The sequence below is a fragment of the Dipodomys spectabilis genome, unplaced genomic scaffold, assembly GCF_019054845.1.
Source record: "Dipodomys spectabilis isolate Male_0828 unplaced genomic scaffold, ASM1905484v1 ptg000112l, whole genome shotgun sequence".
Lineage (NCBI taxonomy): Eukaryota > Metazoa > Chordata > Mammalia > Rodentia > Heteromyidae > Dipodomys > Dipodomys spectabilis.
Genome location: NW_024870789.1, coordinates 1619521 through 1639832, shown reverse-complemented (window position 1 = coordinate 1639832; position 20312 = coordinate 1619521). Strand labels below are relative to the sequence as shown.

Here is a 20312-nt window from a genome sequence, read left to right as displayed (position 1 = left end):
GAAAACTCTCAATGAGTTTTGTCACCATAAAGCTGTTGGTAACTCATCCTTTTAAAGAGTGAAATGAAAAAAAAATGAAAAAAAATGAAAAAAATGAAAAAAAAAATAAAGAATGAAATGAAGGAAGAGCTATATTTTAAATATACTATTTTCTCACTTCTATTTCCACAAATAGGAGCTGGTGGCTGGACTCCCCTTGTATCAGATCAACACCAGTGGCTGCAGATTGATCTTGGAGAGAGAATGAAAGTTACAGCTGTGGCCACCCAGGGAGGATATGGGAGCTCCAACTGGGTGACCAGCTACCTCCTGATGTCCAGTGACAGCGGGAGGAACTGGAAGCAATATCGACAAGAAGAAAGCATCTGGGTATGTTCCTCTGTTGAGAAACATGGTCTGTCAGATTGCCAAGTATTTCAGTGACTGTGTCCTGCAGCTTCTCAGACTAACTGTTGAAACAGAGCCCAGAAGCATGTAAAATATAAGTGGAATTTTAAAACACTCTGCTCATGCCTATTTATGAGATAAGTCTAAGTACAACAATTTGCTAATGTACTGAATACTGAGTGTCTTCTCATTAGTCCTTTCCATAGTGTTATGTCTAAGTGATGAATTAGTCACAGACAGCTTACTGTATTTGGGGTCTGATAAATAGCAGTTTGGATTGCTTTGGCATTGTTTAAACAAGCAAACTCATCCTTCTGTGTTCTCTGATAAATCAGTGAGCTTTACAAGAGCTCAGGAACACAAGTCCTGCCCTAACACCAACACTGACCTTTTCATTCCTGGAGCCCTTTTCATTCCTGTACTGTGTATAGCTCACTTTAGGATTCCTAGGCATTGTAGCCACTTTAAATTATCAATGGCATATTTTCTACCTGTATGTGTTTAAACTTCTTTGAAAAGATTTAAATGTTCATTGGCTTAGCTTTCTGAATATTCAAAAATATGTACTACTTTACAGATTCAGTATTTAATGTCTGTAAGTCATGTGCTCTGAATGAGAGGCTGTAAGAAACGATGTTGGAGCTATTTGCATAATATTTTTAACAAGCTGGTGGAGCTTGTGGTGGGAGGTGAGGCCTGAGTTAGATTTGTCAGCAAAAGAAGAAATTTAGTTGTTAGGTATGTGTGTGTGTGTGTGTGTGTGTGTGTGTGTATGTGTATGTGTACACATGTGCATGCTGACTGCTGGGGTTTGAACACAAGGCCTTATGCTCTCATTTGGCTGTTTTGCTCAAGGCTGGCACTCTATCACTTTAGCCACTTTGGGCTTTGTGCTGATTAACTGCAGATAAGTGTCTCATGAATTTTTCTTCCTAGCTTTACTTTGAACCACAGCCTTATTGATCTCAGCCTTCTGAGTAGCTAGGATTATAGGCATGACCCACCAGTGCCTAGTGGTTTATGTGTTTGCTAGAGGGTGGAGACAGGATACTGGGGAGTTAGAGCAAAATGGATGTACAGATGATAGAAGTTTTGGAAATGGATGGTAGTGATGACTTCACAGGACTGTGAGTATCTTAATGGTGTTTAATTATAGACTTAAAATGGTTAATACAAGGTGCCTGTAGCTCATGCTTGTAATCCTAGCTACTCAGGAGGCTTAAATCTAAGCCAGCCCAGGAAGGAAAGTCTGTGAGGCTGTTTTCTTCCAATTGCAAAAAAAACCCAGAAGTGGAGTTGGGCTCAAGTGGTAGAGTACTAGTCTTGAGCACAAAAGATCAGGGACAGAACCCAGTCCCTGAGTTCAACTCCCAGGACTGGCACAACAAGTAAAATAAAACGTTTACAACGGTATGCTTTACATTATGTATACACTGCAAAATGGTACAAATGGTACAATTTGCCTTTGTTTAGCTTAGTGGTTGGCTGTTTCTTTTTCCTTGTCTTGGCAAGGTAGCTTAACCAGAAGGTTAAAAGGTGACAGAATGGCAATATATATGGAATAATCAATTGCTACCATTTCAGCCTCATCACTAGCTTATGCTAATGTCTGAATGTTTTATCAGTGTGCCAAGAAATGGTTAGTTGAATCAAGAATGCATTCTCTAGCAGTAGATGAAAGAAGAAAATGGAAGAGAACTTATCTGAAAGAATTTTTAGAGCTGTCCCCAAAGAAGCAGATGCCACAGATGATCAGAAATAGGTGTTAATGTTTAGCTAATTCAAAGAAAACCAAGCCCATATCAGGATTAGGTAAACATTAATTAAGAGATAATATATTTGAAGTGATAGCTTAGAGATGAAGCACTTAGGTAGCCTGAAAACATGAGAACACAGGCAGGCACCCATAATTACTCCTGTAACCCTAGCCACTCAGGAGGCTGATCTGAGAATCACAGTTTGAAGCCAGCCCAGGCAGGAAACTCTATGAGATTCGTATCTACAATTAACTACCAAAAATCTAGAAGTAGAGCTGTGGTTCAAGTGGTAGAAAGTTTAGGGAAAGCACCCAGGCCCTGAGTTCAAGCTGGCAAATAAATAAAAAAATGAAAGCACAAATCTACTATCAACAACAGAACAGTAAAATAGAAAGAGACATCTGTGTATATAGAGAAATTTTGCTCGAAACAATTTTGGAAATTAGGTAACTATTAGACAATGCACTTTATTTAAAAATATACTTTATTATTATTGTAAAGGTGACTTATGGAGGGATTATTATTATAAATCAGATATTGAGTATATTTCTCTTTGAACAGTGTCTTCTTCCCTTATTTTATCTCAGTTTTTCCCTCCCCATCCCATTCCCTTACAAGTTGTATAATTCATTTTCAACATAGTGTCTAGTATGTGCCACTGCTGTATTTGCTCACCCTTTGTCACACCTTTGTTCTCCCTCATCCTCCCCAAAACAGATTTGTGGATTTAAAAACTGGAAATTGTGATAGCTCTGCATCAAATAAGTTTTGGCAACAAAATAGCAATACCAAGTCCCTTCAAACATTATTCTTCTGGTTAATTTCTAAGTTAGGAAAACAAGTTGGAAATGTAATTAATGGGGTTAATCCATATTGTGTTGTGAAAGATGAGAAAATCTTGTGGTATTATAAGAAACCTCAAAGGTGACTCCAAATGTTTCCCTAGGATAAAATGAGAGTGAAATAGTGCAAGTGTGAGGGCCAGTGGTTGAGTTACATCTAGAGTGCTTTCTTTATGCCAGAAGGGATTGATCACTTTGTGAAAGCTAGATTGTGGCTACCTGTGCATCCATCATTCGGTGTGTGTTTGAAACATTTTGCAGAATTATAAAAAATATAAAGGGTAGGTTTGAATTTTAAAAATGTGTGCTTGTTTATATAGATATGGAGGTAGGAAGATTGTATGACCCACATAAGTCAACGTCAGAAGGGATTAAGTTTGTCACATCTTATAACAAGAACAACTTGAATCAGAGGTAAGGAAAGAAAGCTATATGTGTGTAAGGGAGATGACATTGAGGTTAAATATTCTTGGAAGGAAGGATAAGAAGAAATGCACTTGACAGAGGTCTATTTTTTAGTCATTTGAATATACATTGTGTATTTCAGGTCTTGGTGAATTATTGTAAGAGGCTCTTGCTTTTATTTTTTTTACTGCTAATAAGTTGATGACTAAAGCAGAGCCAAGCTCCACACCATGCAGTTTCATTGCAAAGAAGCATCTTCAGAGTCACTAGCACCAGGCATGACTCTCAGACACCTGTCTCTAGTCCCCATTTACCAATTTCAAGTACAGCTCTAAGACTGTTTGGTCTCTTTCAGAACAGGAATAGCACTTCCACAAACCTTTGCACTCACTTCCATGTACTTGGCCTCATTTGGAACTTGGTTCTCTCTTCTCACCCTCTACTGCATCCCATTAGAGCTCATTTATCACCGTGGCAGTGGCTTTGTGACCTAACAATCTTGTTGCTTGCACTTAACCACTGGACAGTAGCTAGATTTTCTACATGTGTTTGAACATTAGCCCCTGAGATCTATTAAGCCATGGGCTGATTTTCTGAGAGATCCAGAACCAATATAGTCTCTTAGTAAAGATTTTCTGGAGCCCGGGCATTGGTCGCTCATGCCTACAATCCTCATTAGTCAGGAGGCTGAGATCTGAGAATCACAGTTTGAAGCCAGCCTGGACAGAAAAGTCTCTGTGAGGTTCTTATCTCCAATTAACCATTCAAACACTGGTAATGGAGCTGTGGCTCAAAGTGGTATTGTACTAGCTTTGAGCAAAAGAGCTCATGGACAGCACCCAGGCCCTGATTTCAAGCTCCATGACTGACTTTAAAAATATTTGCTGGATTGAATGAAGAAAGAGTTGTTATTCTCAAGTAGACTTCTATCCTGATGGTGCTGATACCAAGTCTGAGCATAAGAAGAACTTTAGTATTTCATTTCTTTCTCACAAAGTAGGATATAGTTGAAATCCTATTGAACAATTTATAATTAAATTCAATTCTCAGTGACAATAGAGAGAAATGCTGAACTGTGTGGTTAAAAAATCAGAACAGCTGGAATGTGGATGCTGAGAGGTAAATGGGCCCTCTGAGCTGTAACCACACAATACTAGATGGCTTTCCAGAGGTCATGGATTCTGCAGCAACCTCATCCTGCCAGGACTAGTGATTCTCCCATCTCTACCATGTCCCTCCGCAGCCCACCAGTCTTTGCTCATCACTAAAATCACTTAGGTTCTTCCTTTAACAACAAAGACTTTTAATTTCCAGTTCTTACACTATTTCTCTTTGAGTTTCTCTATGCATCTCTTACTCATTTTCAATGGTTAAGATTTTAAGCAAGGAACATGAGCCATGAGCCAAAACCTTAACCAACAGGTGCTTAGCAGCACTCACTGAAGGCAGTGCTAGTGAACAGTCTTCAGTAGGTGTCACTCTTTTTATTTTCTTGCTGGATTCTTCTTCTTTTTTTTTTATTGTGAAAATACCGTACAGAGGGGCTACAATTACATGGGCAAGGTAATGAGTACATTTCTTATCAAGCATTATTGCCTCCTCCTTTGTTTCCCCTTCCCAACCTTTCCCATCCCCCCACATCCCGCTCACCCCCACCACCCGGCCAACGTTATAAAGTTCGTTTTTTGACATAACGACTTGTACATCTCATTGTTGCAATGGGTCCACCTGTATCCCGAGACAGACCTAGGTGTCACTCTTGTTCAAAGAGCAAGGCTTGTAAATAAATACAGTCTATCACTACAGATTCCATAGCTTGATATAAATGCAGTATATTTGGTAAGTGAGATTTTTTGGTCTTCAGTGGCTTGGTGCCAGACTAACTGGAGTCTTGAGGAGGTAGTGCACAGTGGAGGAGTGGTGCTCTGGACACTACGGGGTTCCTGACTCTTGATATTTCTTCTGGCATATGACTAGAGAACTCATCCCACTTGCAATTGGAGTAATGTTCTATTTTTGTTCCCAACCATACTTGTGAAGTTGTATAGACATAAGTACCATGAAATAAGTGATAAAAATACAAAAGGATTGTAACAGTAACGGAGTACTTTGAAAACACAGTGGCAATCTTTTGTCCTCCTTCTTTCTTTTTTTAATTTTTGTGTGTGCCAGTAATGGACCTTGAACTTAGACCCTTGAGTTCTCACTTGGCTGTTTCACTTGAGGCTAGTGCTCTACCATCTGAGTTCTGACTTTTGCTGGTTGATTGAATTTGAGTCTCTTGGATTTGTCTGCTACCTCAACCCCCAGATCTCAGACTCCTGAGTCGCTAGGATTACAGGTAGAAGAGACCAGTGTCCAGCTGACAATATTTTCTTACCAGGTATACTAGGTTTAAATTCAGGGCCTTGCACTAACAAAGCAGGTGTTCTACTACTTGAGCCATATCCCCAGCATAGTGACAATTTTAACATACAGAGATGATGAGGGTTTCTCAGTTTGGCAAGCCTAAAATGTTTGGAATGATGAAAGCCAGGATATTTTTCAAGCATACTTTGAAGTTGTTTAAAAACAGGAGAAAAGAAGTCATTTAAACTTGGAACCAGCAATCTCTTCCTGTGTAGGGGCAGATTATAGAAGTTCTTGGTTTTATGAAGCACATTGTTTCTTTTGTGATTACTCTGCTCTACTGTTAGTGTGAAAGTTGCCACAAGCTTTACCTAAATGAGGAGGTAGGGACATGTTCCAATAAATGTTTAGTTATGAATTCAACAGCCCCTTGATTGGTTTCTTTACAGCATCAAGGTCCCAAGATTGCTTTCCCTGGATCTGGTCCATTTATTTATTTAAATTGTAATGTGGGGGGCTGGGAAGGTGGCTCAGTGGTAGAGCACTTGCCTTGCATGCACGAGGCCCTGGGTTCAATTCCTCAGCACCACATAAGAAAAAAAAAAAAAAAATTGTAATGTGGGAATTCAGCTTTATTTTGTTCTCTTGTCTAGTTATTCTGGTATCACATGTTGAACAGTAGTGAATACTCATTCAACAGGAAATCAATATCAATGCTTATGTGAAATAGATCTGCCTGCCTGTTAGAGATAGTCTTCTTGAGGGTCATTAGCATGCAGTTGACTTCAAAAGGACTTGTATTGCTTTATTAGTAAGTACTGTTTCCCTATATATTTTTTTATTCTGGCATTAGATACTAGACCACTAGTTACTTTCATTAATTACTTGGTCTCTTGCTTTGAGGGAAAAAAAAACACCATTTTTTTTTTTGGGTCCGGTCGTGGGGCCTGAACTCTGGGCCTGGGTGCTGTCCCTCAGCTCTTCAGCTCAAGGCTAGCACTCTACCACTTGAGCTAGAGCGCCACTTCCGGCTTTTTGCTTTATGTGGTGCTGAGGAATCGAACCCAGGGCCTCAGGCATGCAAGGCAAGCGCTCTACCACTGAGCTATCTTCCCAGCCCAAACACCCTTTTTTTTTTTTAAAGCTTTTTCTTTATAGCTTTTATTTTTATTTTTATAAACTATTTTTAAAATTATCATACATAAGCTATGCAAGGTAGGATCTCATTGTTTTACAATTTTTTTTATACCATGAGCCCTTTACATTTTTTTTCTGTACTGTCCTAGGGCTTGAACTCAAGGCCTGAGCACTGTCTCTGAGCTTTTGTGCATCAGAAGCAGTACTCTATCACTTGAGCCACAGCTCTATTCGTGACTTTATCTTTGGTGCTTAATTGGAAATAAGAGTCTCATGGACTTTCTTGCCCAGGCTGGCTTTGAACCATGATCCTCAGATCTCAGCCTCCTCAGTAGCTAGGATTATAGGTGTGAGCCACCAGTGCCCTACTCTTTACATTTTCATATCAATTAACAAAGGCAAAGAAGAAATAGCTAAGGCAATTGGTTAAAACAAGAGGAGTAGAAATAAACTGAAAGCCTTAGCAAAGTTATTTAATATAAAAAGGGATATGTATATAAAGTAGGGAGAAATAGAGAATACAGAGAGACATAGGGAGAAATAAATACTGGAAATAGAAGCTAAAGGCACAAAATGGTAGTTCTTATATATAGCTTTTCTACTTTCTGAGCTGGGAGAATAAACATGGGTATGTTTTCTAATAGACTCTTATGCAATCATTTAGTTGGAGACAGGTGCTGTTTATCATTCTGTAATAAATAATTCTGTGTTTACTTAAAACAGGGACAACAAGAGTTTGAAGATTTTTGCCATTTCAAAGGAGAATGGCAATTTAGATAGTCATGCTAAGGTCCCTGTAACTTAGCATCTACAAGGAGATATAGTCAGACACTTGTGGCTCAAGCCTGTAATCTTAGCTACTCAGGAGGCTGGGACTGAGGACTGGGGTTCAAAGTCAGACAGGATACAAATCCAAGAGATTTGTCTCCAATTAACCAGCAAAATGCCAGATGTAGAAGTGTGGCTTATGTGGTAGAATGACAGCCTTGTGTGGAAAATCTAAAAAAAAAAATGCTCAAGGCCTGAGTTCAAGCCCAATACTGGCAAAGAAAGAAAGAAAAAAAGAGTGAGGGGGAGGCAGGGAGTGGGAAGGGGAGGGGAAGGAAAGGAAAAAAAAACAAGGAGAAGAGAGAAGAAAGAAGGAAGGAAAGAGGGAAGGAAGAAAAGAAAGAAAGAAAGAAGGAGGGAGGAAAGAAGGAAGGAAGGAAAAAAGGAAGGCAGGCAGTCAGGCAAGCAAGCAGTGGGAGGAAAGTGTGGTGGAAGAGGAACTTAGCTGTTTTTTCTCAGCTTACTTATTGGTTTTAATTTCTCATTCTGGCCATTTTGATATTTGATAAAAATAATATAATTTAAATAAAGGAAGTCACATTTTATGGTGCTTATTTATGGAAGCTTGTTCAGATCTGAGCTCCTGTCTTCTATTTAATATTTTTAAATGTTTTCAATCATCCAGCATTGAGTGGCTTATCTTCCTTTCAGATATTTCAGTTTTAAGGATTTGAGGCAGGAGACATTAGGGAAAATGAGGCATGGTAAATAGCAGCTGGGAATTCAGAAATAGTATATTTACACATTCAATTTCACTCTTGTTTAGAAGAGAAAAGGAGAGCTAGGTGAGCTGCAGAGATCCTCAGGGAGTTGTCCTGCTACTTTCTAGCAGAAACTTTATTAGTTAAAGCCCCACTGAAGCAAAATTAACATGTAGGAAACACCTCACAAGTATTGCCAGTAAACTTGAGAGCTATCAAAACGATCCTGCCCTATCCACTGAATTTAGAATTGCTGAGGTACAGGGATTTTACTTAGTGGAACAGTATTCACTACTGTGTCAATGTCCTTACTACTTATATTAAGATTTTCTGTTTCTTCACAATTTGGTCTTGGGAGATTTTCTAGGAATTTGCCTATTTACTTAGATTGCCCAATATGATATTATATTCATAGTGCTCATAGTTCTTGGATTTTCTGTAAAATCAGTAGTAATATTTACTCCTTCATTTCTGACTACAGTCATTTGAGCCAATATAACTAAGACTGTGTTTATTTTATTAATTTTTAAAGAAATAACTCGGCTTCACTGACAATCTCTATTTTTTACTCTCTATTTTGTTTATCTCTTCTCTAATATTTCCTTCCTTTGGCTAGCTCTTTGTTTAGCTTTTGTTTTTCTAGGCCCTTCAGGCATAAAGTTTTGGCATGTTTTGTATTCATGACATTTTTCTTGCTGTATTTTCTTTTTGCTTTTCTGCTTTGACCTGTTGGGTGCTTAAAGCTATGTTGTTTGGTGCCTGGCATGGATGGCTCAAGGTGGCAATCCTAGCTACTTTGGAGGGTGAGATCTGATTTTGATTCAAAGCCAGCCTGAGAAGGAAAGCCAAACAAAACTTTTACCTCTAATTAACTACAAAGAGGCCAGAAGTGGAACTGTGGTTAAAGTGGTACAGTGCTAGTCTTGAGCACGAAAGCTCAGAGACAGCATTTAGGGCCTGTGTTGAAGCCCTAGGACTGGCACACACACACACACACACACACACACACACACACACACACACACACACACACACACACACACACACACACACACACACACACACACACACACACACACACACACCACACCCCACACCAAAAAGAATATATTATTTAACTTGTTTGCAAATATTCCAATTTTCCTTCTTTTATTGATTTCTTGTTCTATTGTGAAAAAAGATACTTCGGATGATTTGAGTCTTTCACAGTTTTAAAGAAGTGTCTTAGATCTAACCTGTTCTCTAATCTGGACATGGTCTGTGGTCTTGAGGAAAATGTATGGGTGGTGATTTTGTTAGGAGAAATGTTTATCTCTCTTGGGTCTAACTGATTTACAATGTTGTTGAAGTCTTATAATTCCTTTTGGCCTTTTGTATTATTGTTCTGTTCATTATTTAAGGTGTGATATTGAAGTCTCCTGAAGTCTCCTGCTATTCTTTGGGCTGTATTATTCTCTTTAACTATGTCAATATTTGCCTCTTAAATTGGAAGTTTTGCTATCTTGTGCATATATTTTCCTCTTAATGACCAAATCTGATTTGATAAATGGACCATCTCATATAAGTATTTTTTGTTTCTTGAAATAAGTTTTACCTTAACTCATTTTTGTCTGATACAGATCATAACTTTTTAGCTGTTTTTTGCACAACCTGTATTTGAATTGAAGGTGATTTCACCATAGGCAGCACAAAGATCTGTTTTTTAAAAACCGTTTTGCTAACTTGTATCTGTTGGTGGATGAATTTAATCTATCTATCCATATCTATCTATCTATCTATCTATCTATCTATCTATCTATCTATCTATCTATCTTTATCTATCTATCTATCTATCTATCTATCTATCTATCTATCTATCTATCTATCTATCTATCTATCTAAAGTGATGACTGATAGTTGAGGCACTTATGGTGGCATTTTGCAATGTTATCTTTGTCATATTTCTGTTTTGTGTTAGTACTTTCCTTTGTGTTTGATTTTTTTTTTTTTTGCTTTCAGTAGTTTTCATTTCCTTTTACCTAAATGGTATCAAATTAGACTGACAATTATTTTATGCTTTTGTTGTTGAAATCTTGGCTACTTATAGGTCTTTTTTCTTGTCGGTCATAGGGCCTGAACTCTGGACCTGGGCTCTGTCCCTCAGATCTTCAGCTCAAGGCTGGTGCCCTACCCCTTGAGCCAAGCTCCACTTCTGGCTTTTACTGCTTATGTGATGCTGAGGAATTGATCCCAGGACCTCATGCATTCGAAGCAAATACTCTACCACTGAGCTACCTTCCCAGCCCAGGTCTTTGTTTTATGTAGTCTCCCTATAAAGTTACTTGTCCAGGTGCTGAATATTTCTTTTTTCCTTTTTTAAAAAATGATTATTACAATTTAACATGTCTGTGTGTACAGTGTCTCTTGGTCACCCCTTCCATCATATCCATGAGACATAAAGGATATTGGCTATGCTTCACTGACTGGTGACCAATGCCCAGGCCAGCATATTCTGGGAAGGGAGGAATACTGTTGCAGTGGAAAAGCATTCTATTTCTACAGCAGCCTCAGCCCTTCGGAGACACCTGTGAACCAGGGTGTGATCTTGATAGAAAGCTAAGAGCAAAACTATGAAAGAGAATGTTCTTATCCTTTCATCTTCCTATTGACTCCTACCTTTGCCTTTTCCTTTCCTCTCTGTCACCAAATGACCCATTTCTGCTGGGTCATATCCTTACAGACCAGCAGCCCTAACAAGCTGCAGGCAGAGCCACACAGCTAAACCCAGTCTCTGGGGTCCATGCTCACTTCTCTTCCCAGGGGAAATTCCTAGAAAGGGAGGGAAGGCTCACTGTGAGGAAGGAGCCACACTCACTACTCTGCCTTCAGACTGAGCGAAGACCCAGGGGCTCAAGACCATACTTTGTAGGTCTCTCAGATGAGCCCTGTCCACACAGGAGATGGAGAGCTGGTTTGATGAACAGCTCATTAGAGATGATCTCTTGTTACTGGGAAATTACCTACCCTTTGCTTTTATTGTAGTTGCTTAGAAAAGAAGGGATCACAAAGATAAAACCTGAATATAACCCCAGAGAAAACAAAACTCTACCTGCAGTCCCTTTAGAGTGTTGGTGAAATCCACATAGAATGGTCTCTGTTAACTCCTTCTTGCTGGTTAATGATCTCTGCTTCCCACAGTATGTGACAATGGATTCCTATTGTGCCTCTGAAACAAATCCCCTTGCTTAATTTCCTGCCAACCTCTCCTGAGATCCTGGCCCTGATGTATCTGTTTAGCAGAACAAATCTGCCTCTGTTCCTCCTGTCTGAAAGACTCCCTTGATCCTGCACTGCCTGTGCAGGTTTCTTTTCTTGTTTTGCTGTTCAGAGACTCTACAATGTCACCCTAACCCACCTCTGTGGACCTAACGCTCTCCTTTCCCTATCCATTTTCCTAAACTATAAACTAATTTGACCTAATGTTTTTGGTGTCCCATGAACATACCACATCCTTCTACCTTTTAGGGCCTTGTAGATATTCACAATGACTGAAATGCTGCCCTTTCTCTATGAACTGTTTACATTCCATATATGACTGAAGTTCTACTTCTTCGGTCTCATCTATGGACTGTTGCCTGATTTAATTGCAAGGGGACCAGGTGCGTTTAGTGCAAACCAGGATGTATCTCTGGTGTTGTGCTGCATTAGTCCTGTGACCTGCAGCTGGCCCTAGGCTGTGGCACCTTGGAGCAAAGTTCCATTCCTCAGTACTTTCCTGGAGTGCTTTTAGTTGCCTGAAGTGCTTCTTCAGAGCCAGTGTTGTGAGTGAAATATTTCCTGCATTTTCAGTTGTAAGCAGCCTGCCTTGCTTGCTTGCTTCCTCTTCTTCCTCTCCTCCTCCTCTTCCTCTTCTCAGCCACCACCATCACTACTTCTTCTTCCTCTTCCCCCTTTTCTTCCTCTTCATCTCCTCCTCCTCCTTCCTTTTCTTTTTCTCCTCCTCTACACCACCTCCTCCTCCTTCTCCTCCTCCTCCTCCTCTGCCTCTTCCTCCTCCTCCTTTTTCTCCTCCTCCTCCTCCTCTTCCTCTTTCTTCTTTGCCTCCTTCTCCTTTTCCTCCTTTACCTTCTCCTCCTGCTTGTTTTTCTTCTTCCTCTTCTTCTTAACAAAATGGTTCCATGTATACAAAACATATTACAGTTTATTTCTTGGGCAGTGGTCCTGGCTTGCTGATATAGGTTGTTTTCATATTGGTCCTAGTATGAAATCACCAGATTGACCTCTTTTTTTTTTTCCCCGGCTGTGGGGTTGAACTTTGGGCCTGGGTGCTATCCCTGAGCTCTTCAGCTCAAGGCTAGTGCTCTACCACATGAGCCACATCACCACTTCCAGCTTTCTAGTGGTTAAATGGAGATAAAGAGTCTCATAGACTTTCCTGCCGGGCTGGCTTTGAACCACAGTACTCAGATCTCAACCTCCTGATTAGCTAGGTTTACAGGTGTGCCACCGGTGCCCCGCTCAGATTGACATTTTAAAGAAAGTAGAATTTTGTTTGTGACTTAAGTATAATTTTAAATTCACACACAAAAAAAACTAAAAAATGGTATATGAGATAGCAGATGGTCAATATATGCAACAAGCAAAATTTTGTGGCTCTAAAGAGCATTGTGATTCAATTACTCCTCTGAACATTTAAGGAGCATTGATGACTTTTCACTCACTATTGAAAGTATCCCATATGAGGTTTCTCTCAGTGATTGGCCTGTAAGATTACAATAGAGATGAACAATCCTATTTTCTATTGATGTAGCTATAGCAGCTGAAGGTATTGCTAATAGATTTGTGATGATGAGAGTGTAAACAGACCTCCTGTTCTGCAAGTTGTATAGAATCTGGCATTACAGTTATGTGCAGTCCGTATACTTGAGAATGTTAATAAACAACTTTCCCCATGGTATAACCCCTGTTTTCACTGCATTTGATGTCAGTGCCCTGCATCTTGTACATACATTTTTCTAATTTGGGGAGGGGAAGGAAAGTAGCAAAATGCTGAATTAAGGATACAGGTTTACCCATTGTAACAATGATATGTTCAAGACACTATGTCAAAAACAAACTTTACAACTTGGGGCGGGGAGGGAGGAGTTGGGAAGGTGGGTAGGGAAGGGCTGGTAGGGGAAAAACAAAGGAGGAGGTAACAATGCTCGATAGGAAATGTACTCATTACCTTACTCATGTAACTATAACCTATCTGTACACTAATTTTACAATAAAAACATAAAAAAGTTGTAAAACAAAGAATCTTCTTCAAAAAGCACCCTGAAAAGAGATAGTTGTATAATAAAGTGCCAAAGGGTAAGACCACAGCACTATGTTAGAAATATTTAGGGTAGAACCAGTTACTTAGCACACTCTTTTTCTAGCTGCAGAAGAGCCCTGGCAAAACAAAACATAGGCCACAGAAGGTGTCTGCCAGTTTCATTTAACTTTGACAGGCCTTAGCCGAAGTACAGCCATTCTGTACTTAGACTCCATTTTGAAGACCTTTACCGGAAGTATCCCTTATGAAGGCCTTTACTGAAAGTAAGCATTGTAAAGACCTTTACTGACATATGAGCTCAGGTCCCTGGAATAACTGCATGACAGAAACTGCTCTGACCAGTAACTCCTTAGCAACAGTCAGTCAGTAACTAGTAGGAAAGCAAAGCTCCAGATGTTTCTTAAGATAGCATAGTTAACGTATTTTGCTGCTTAGCTGTTTAGCCTGCACACTTTAGCCAATAAGATTGTTACAAGATTTACTTACTAAGTATTAACCAATCATGTAACCGCTAAGTTGGAAACCCCCCTACCCTTGCTGTAACCACAATAAAAACCCTGCCAAACTGGAAGTCAGGGCTCTCAACTCTGACCTGCTGACCTGTTCCATCAGTGACGGTTTTGAGTACAGGCTTGAGCTTGCAATAAACGACTCTCATGTGCTTGCATTAGAATCGGCTCCTTGATAGTCTTTGGGGATCCTTATCTGGACACAACAACTTGTGTGACTCTGTCAGTTGGTCTCAGGAGGGAATACAAGGCACAGCACATAAGATCACCTCGGATAGCAACCACACCAGCCTGGCTCACCCTCACTGCAGGGCCCGCAGCCCCTGCCATAATTGTCCCTCTGTAAACATTATCAAAACAGTCTACAAAAATGCCATAAGAGGGCAGCAGCATTTCAGTAAGGGTCTTGAAAAGATTTAAAAGATTCCAGACCCTCAGACACTAGAATACTGAAACATTTTGAGATGGAGAGACAGTTTTAGTGTACTTTATGTTCTAATGTACTTGTGGTTTCCTCAGTAATTATAAAGTTGGTTCTGATCACTTTATAGCCTTCCTGCCTCCCTCTTTCCTTTTCTCCCTGTCTTCTTCCTTCTCCCCATTCATATCTTCTTTCTCCCCTCCTTTCCTTCCTCTCTCCCTTCTCTTATCCCTTCTTTTCTCTCTCCTTCCTTTCCTTCCTTCCATTTTTTGAAATGGTATGATGACTTTTAAAGTTCTTTTAAAAATAAGTTTAATGTTATTTTATCAACATATAATAATTGTACATATTATGGGACAGAGTGTGATATTTTCAGACATGTATATACTACATAATGGCCAATCAAGGTAATGAGCATTCCAGTTATTTCTGATATAATTTCTCTCTAGTAAAACATTCAAAATCCTTTCGTGTAGCTATCTTGAAATATACATTACTGCAGCCAGCCTGTTGCTCTTTAGAACACCAGAATTTACTTCTCCTGGCTAATTATAATTGATTGTGATTTGTACCTAATAAATAACAGCTTTCATCTACCTCCCCTCCCTGCCTACTTTCCACAGACTCTGCAGGCTGTGGTAACCATTATTTTACTCCCAGCTGTTAGGAGACTAACTTTTTTACATTCATTGTACTGAGTAAGATCTTTTCATACTTATCTTTCTTTGCCCGGGTTTTCTCTTGACATTCTTCTCCAGGCTCCTCTCTCATAGTTCATCTTCTCTAATTCTTTATCTGCATAAACCTGTGGACAACAAAATGCCAACTCAACTCAAAATGCCAAGAATAAGAAATCTCTATTTTGCCTCTACAATCTACCAGAACAACTTTAGATACACAGTAGTTGAAAAATAGTAATTTGATCTTGATATAATTTAAATGTACTGGGATAAATCTGGTTTAAATTAGTATTTTCTTTGAATGCAAAACTGTGATTACCACTTAGAAATAACTAGTTTTTAAAAACCTTAAAATCACAGCATAGGGTAGAATTACTTTTACTTTACTTAACCTAAGTTTGTCTACTGAAATGTCACAGTTAGTGAAAGTACTAATATGTTTATGTTCACATCTCTTAATTTAAGCACAATTCATAGTGTCATTTAAAAAAACAATGTACTAGCCTCTGGAGCTCTATCTTGAGAAAGTCAGCACATGGAGCTGTGTTTTATTCTGGGGGATGTGAGCATGCCCAGAGTCCTCTTCTGTCCTGTGGCTATGGTTACTCTAAGAAAGAAAAGCCAACTTGCGTTACAAAGAGTGAGATTGAGTGGCTTTTCATAAAGGGATTGCTTGTCCCAGTGGATTCATCTTTGATTTCTACCACTGGAGATTGACTCCTGCGTATGTATGTTTATGAGACCACCAAGGTTTCAGTGATCCAGCAAATGATTCACAGAACTAAATGCATAGTCTTTACAACTGAAAAGTACAAAGCCCAGTCAGCAACCAGAAAAGGCACTTCATGTAAGAAATAAGGAAAACAGACTGGAACCCTGGTGACTCCTACTCCCTCCTACCCTCTTGTCTATGCCCACAAATATGCTCAGTTAGTTCCTCTAGCAATAAGTGTGACAACCCCCATAAATGATGACCATCAGGGCTCAAGCCTGGGCCTGTGAGTCTAGGATATATTGTACGTGTGTGTGTGTGTGTGTGTGTGTGTGCGTGCATGAATTCGTGAAAATGCATGCACAACTCCTGGGTCTTGAACTTGGCATCTGGGCACTGTCTTTGAGCTTTTCTGGATCAAGGATAACACTCTACCACTGAGCCATAGCTCCACTTCCAGAGTCTCACATGCTTTCCTGCTCAGGCTGCCTTCAAGCTGTGATTCTCAGATCTCAGCCTCCTAAGTAGCTAGGATTACAGGCACCAACCTTTGGTTTGCCCCACTGTTTTAGTTTGTTTTTTAAATTTAGGACATCATACTTGCTCAGCTGGTGTCTGGCTCTAGGATTATTATGAAGAGACAAGATTTGGGGGCATCTTATCTGTAGAATATACCCAAAATCAAGATTCCTATAGGATTCTCATAGAATAAGTATTTGGCATAAACCACATTGTTCAAACAGCTTAGGCAGTACGAAGTCACTCTCATCAGTTCTGAGGGGAATGACAACTCTCCGTAAGTGTCAGTTTCGAGACATGAGCCAAGAGCCAACCTTATCATAGCATTTCATGGCCAACTCAAGCCTGAAATTCTTTCTGTTGTTCTGCACTGGCACATGAGCCTTGTCTTTGGCATGTGTTTTCTTTTTTTCCTTTTCAGTCTTTTTCACCTTAGAGCTTCCATGCAATCTTTTAAGTTATTTGGATATAATAAGCTGACTAGATTCCCTCAGAATCTTAGGTGAACATACTTCGAAAAAGCCTGTGTTGAGGGGAACAGAACACACCACACATAGTGGGCATGATGATGCAAGCCTGTGATCTCAGCACTGGAGGTGCAGAGACAGAGGGATCATGAGTGAAGGCCAACCTGAGCTACAGAGGCCAGGCTGGTCTGTATAGCAGGACTGTGTCTCAAAAACAAAAACTAAACTTAAACAAAACAGACCAACCACTGTATTCTTCTGAAGTAAAGATGACCCTGCTTGAAAGGAGGAGACAAACATGTGTATTAGGGATATGATTTGTATTCAGTGTGAAAATCGCCCTTTCCTACAAATGCCTTATAAAGTATGTTGCTCTTCATTGGAAGGAAATAGTTTTGAGAAACCTAGACTGTCAATTTCCCCACAATAAAGTAAATCTATCTTCTCTCTTGGTTTAGTATTTCTACCAGGAGGTAACACTAAATAGTAAAAGCTATAACTTAACACAGTACTTTAGAAAAGTGTTTCATCAACATGCAATGCTTACATTTGATCTTTAAACGGCAAAGGCATGAAGGCTAATCAGTGACAGCTGCAGTCAGGGCCCTGTGTCCTTTATCCTCAGTGGCCCGAGGCTGAGGATCATCCTAGGAACAGAATTATGAGTTCTTGGGTTTCTAGGTTCCTAACATGGTTAGAGATGAGGGAAAGGGCTTAGGGAATGAACAACTGTCTCAAAGCAAGCCTTTAAGAGAAGAATGTTGAAGGAGGTACTGAAGGAGTTTAAACTACATTGGGAAGAAGGAAAGCTTAGACAATAGTAACCAGTCCCAGGACTAAGAAGAGGTCAACACATCTGAATGAACAGTAGTGGTTTACTGAAGGAAGCCAGCCTGTGTCAGTTATGTGACAGAACAAGGCATTGCTGTGATGCAGAGGCAATTTCCAGCAGATTCATTGATCCTTTCTTCCTTCCTTCCAGGGATTCCCAGGAAACACCAATGCAGACAGTGTGGTGCACTGTAGTCTCCAGCTGCCTTTTGAAACCAGGTTCCTGCGCTTCCTCCCTTTGGCCTGGAACCCCAAGGGGAGGATTGGGATGCGTGTTGAAGTGTATGGATGTGCATATCGTAAGTAGGGTTGCCACTACCTGACGTTCAGCATACATGTATTGTGAAAATCAAGCTGTAACTGTTGCGGCCTTTCAGCCTGTCCATCTATTCAAGTAGAGCCACTCTTTATGGGAAATCCTGGTGATGCTGACTTTATTAATTTTGTTCTTGAGATCCTAGAATAAAAATGCAGACAAATAATAATCATGAATACAAAACAACCACAGGACATAGTTGAGTTTTAGTGGTTTTGTACACCGTTTGTTTTTATCAGTAGTAGGAATAATTGTTCTAGCACAGCACTTTAATTTCTTAATTTTGACAATATGGTTGATAAACAGTTATTGTCTTTCTTCTTAGTTTGTATTTTATATTCCTTATTTATATGAAGGATAATATCCAAATTGTTTATATTGGCAAACAGTGGCTTTCAAATACTGATTCTTTTTTTAGTTACATTGCATTACTTTCCATTTACAATGTCAGTCAATATGTATTTTTAGCACAGTATATGGTCATGGTTTCCTTCCTTGCCTTATGCATTTTTATTCTTCAAGGCTTGTGTACCATTTCAAGACTAAGGCAGAGGCTAGGGGACTATTCTCTCAGACTCTTCCTTTAGGAAGCCCCCCAGTATTTGTTGGTGTTCCAAGGACTTGCCATGTATTTCGCTCTAAAGTTTTCTCTCATTGGTTTGTCATTCAACAACACCTCTTGTCTTATGAACTCCAGGTCACTCTCTCAGTGAAGCTGGCGTTCTAAAATGCCAAACCCTTTCCCAACCCAGTCTCCATTTCCTTAGGTTGGTTTTCCTCTTGTAGGCCTCTTCTGTCTCTTCTTTTCTGCCTTCTTTGACTTGCAAGGTTTGTGTTCAATATCATTCTCTAGCAATCCTACAACATCGAGTTCTATTTCCATCAGCTATCATAATTACATTGTACTTTTTCTTCATTAATGTATTTATTAATAAGCAAGGAATGAAAGGAGGAAGTGAATGAATTTTTAGAAGCAGGAAGCCCATAGGTACAGAAACGAGCCTCTTGTAGCCCACTAGATAGCCAGTCATGAGATGGCATCTCTGCCCTGTTTCAAATAAGAGATAAAGAATAATATGAATTGTAATTGCTTGTCATATGTTTCTTTATTTGTTTTAGTTACCATCAAGGGAACTCAAACCTGTGTTTATTTTCTCTCAAATAAATAGTGTCTTACCACCTGAGTTTCCTCCAGTTTGGCATTTATTGGAAATAAAACCTTATGGACTTTTTCTGCCTGGGCTGGCTCTGAACCATGATAGGTAACAAGCCACCAGAATCCCTGTTGTTGTTGTTGTTGCTCTTCCTCCTCCTCCTCCTCCTCCTCTTCCTCCTCCTCCTCCTCCTCTTCTTCTTCTTCTTCTTTTCTTTTTCTTCTTCCTTTTTATTTTTTAAAAATGTTGACTATTACAGTAAAATCTTTAGATTTAATAGAATCCATAAGTGTCAATATTCATAACCTTTTAATAATATGTTAATATTTTTTCTATAAAAATGAAGAAAGCTTGCCTGGGTGCCAGTGGCTCATGTCTGTAATTCTAGCTACTCAAAGAGGCTAAAATCTGAGGATCGAGGTTCAAAGCCACCCAGGCAGGAAAGTTTGTTTGACTCTTATTAATCACCAAAAAGCCAGAAGTGGAGCTATGGCTCTGGTGGTAGAGCACTAGCTTTGAGCTGGAAAGTTCAGAGACAGTATCTAGGTCCTGAGCTCAATTCCCAGGGCTGGCACAAAAAAATGAAAAGAGGACATATTTGAGATGGTGAAGGAAGGTGCTGAGAAAAGGCTTCATGAAGGAACTCCTTCTTTCCAGTTCTGCTCCCGCTTTCAGAATACTCGAGTTTAGTCAATGTACCATCAAGAGCACAGTAAAACAGATGAAAGCATTAATGATTTCTCCCACGAACAAGAACAGGGAGGCTAATTCTGACCTTTAGTCTTTTGTAGAATCCATCTGCTTTGTGGAAAAGTAGAAAGTAATCAGACTAGATTAGAAAAAGTCAGACTCTATTCAGTACACCACCTACTTTTGGAATCTTTACTCTGTAAAATTAGGTAAATGCATGAGGCTGATGCCCGTGCCTGTCTTCCAGGCCAAGCGCCCTGGTGATGGATGCAGAGTCTTCAGAGCCAGGGTAGACACAGGAACAGGCT

At 39.6% G+C, this 20312-nt stretch overlaps 1 protein-coding gene across 1 annotated transcript in view; it reads left to right on the top strand.

Moving 5' to 3' along the window:
• LOC122114868 (contactin-associated protein-like 3) overlaps positions 1-20312 on the top strand; it is a 165197-nt gene that overhangs the window by 19354 nt on the left and 125531 nt on the right. Inside the window, 2 exon segments of the mRNA XM_042688131.1 lie at positions 176-369; positions 17996-18143. Of these exon segments, the coding sequence (XP_042544065.1) occupies positions 176-369; positions 17996-18143 (342 nt within the window).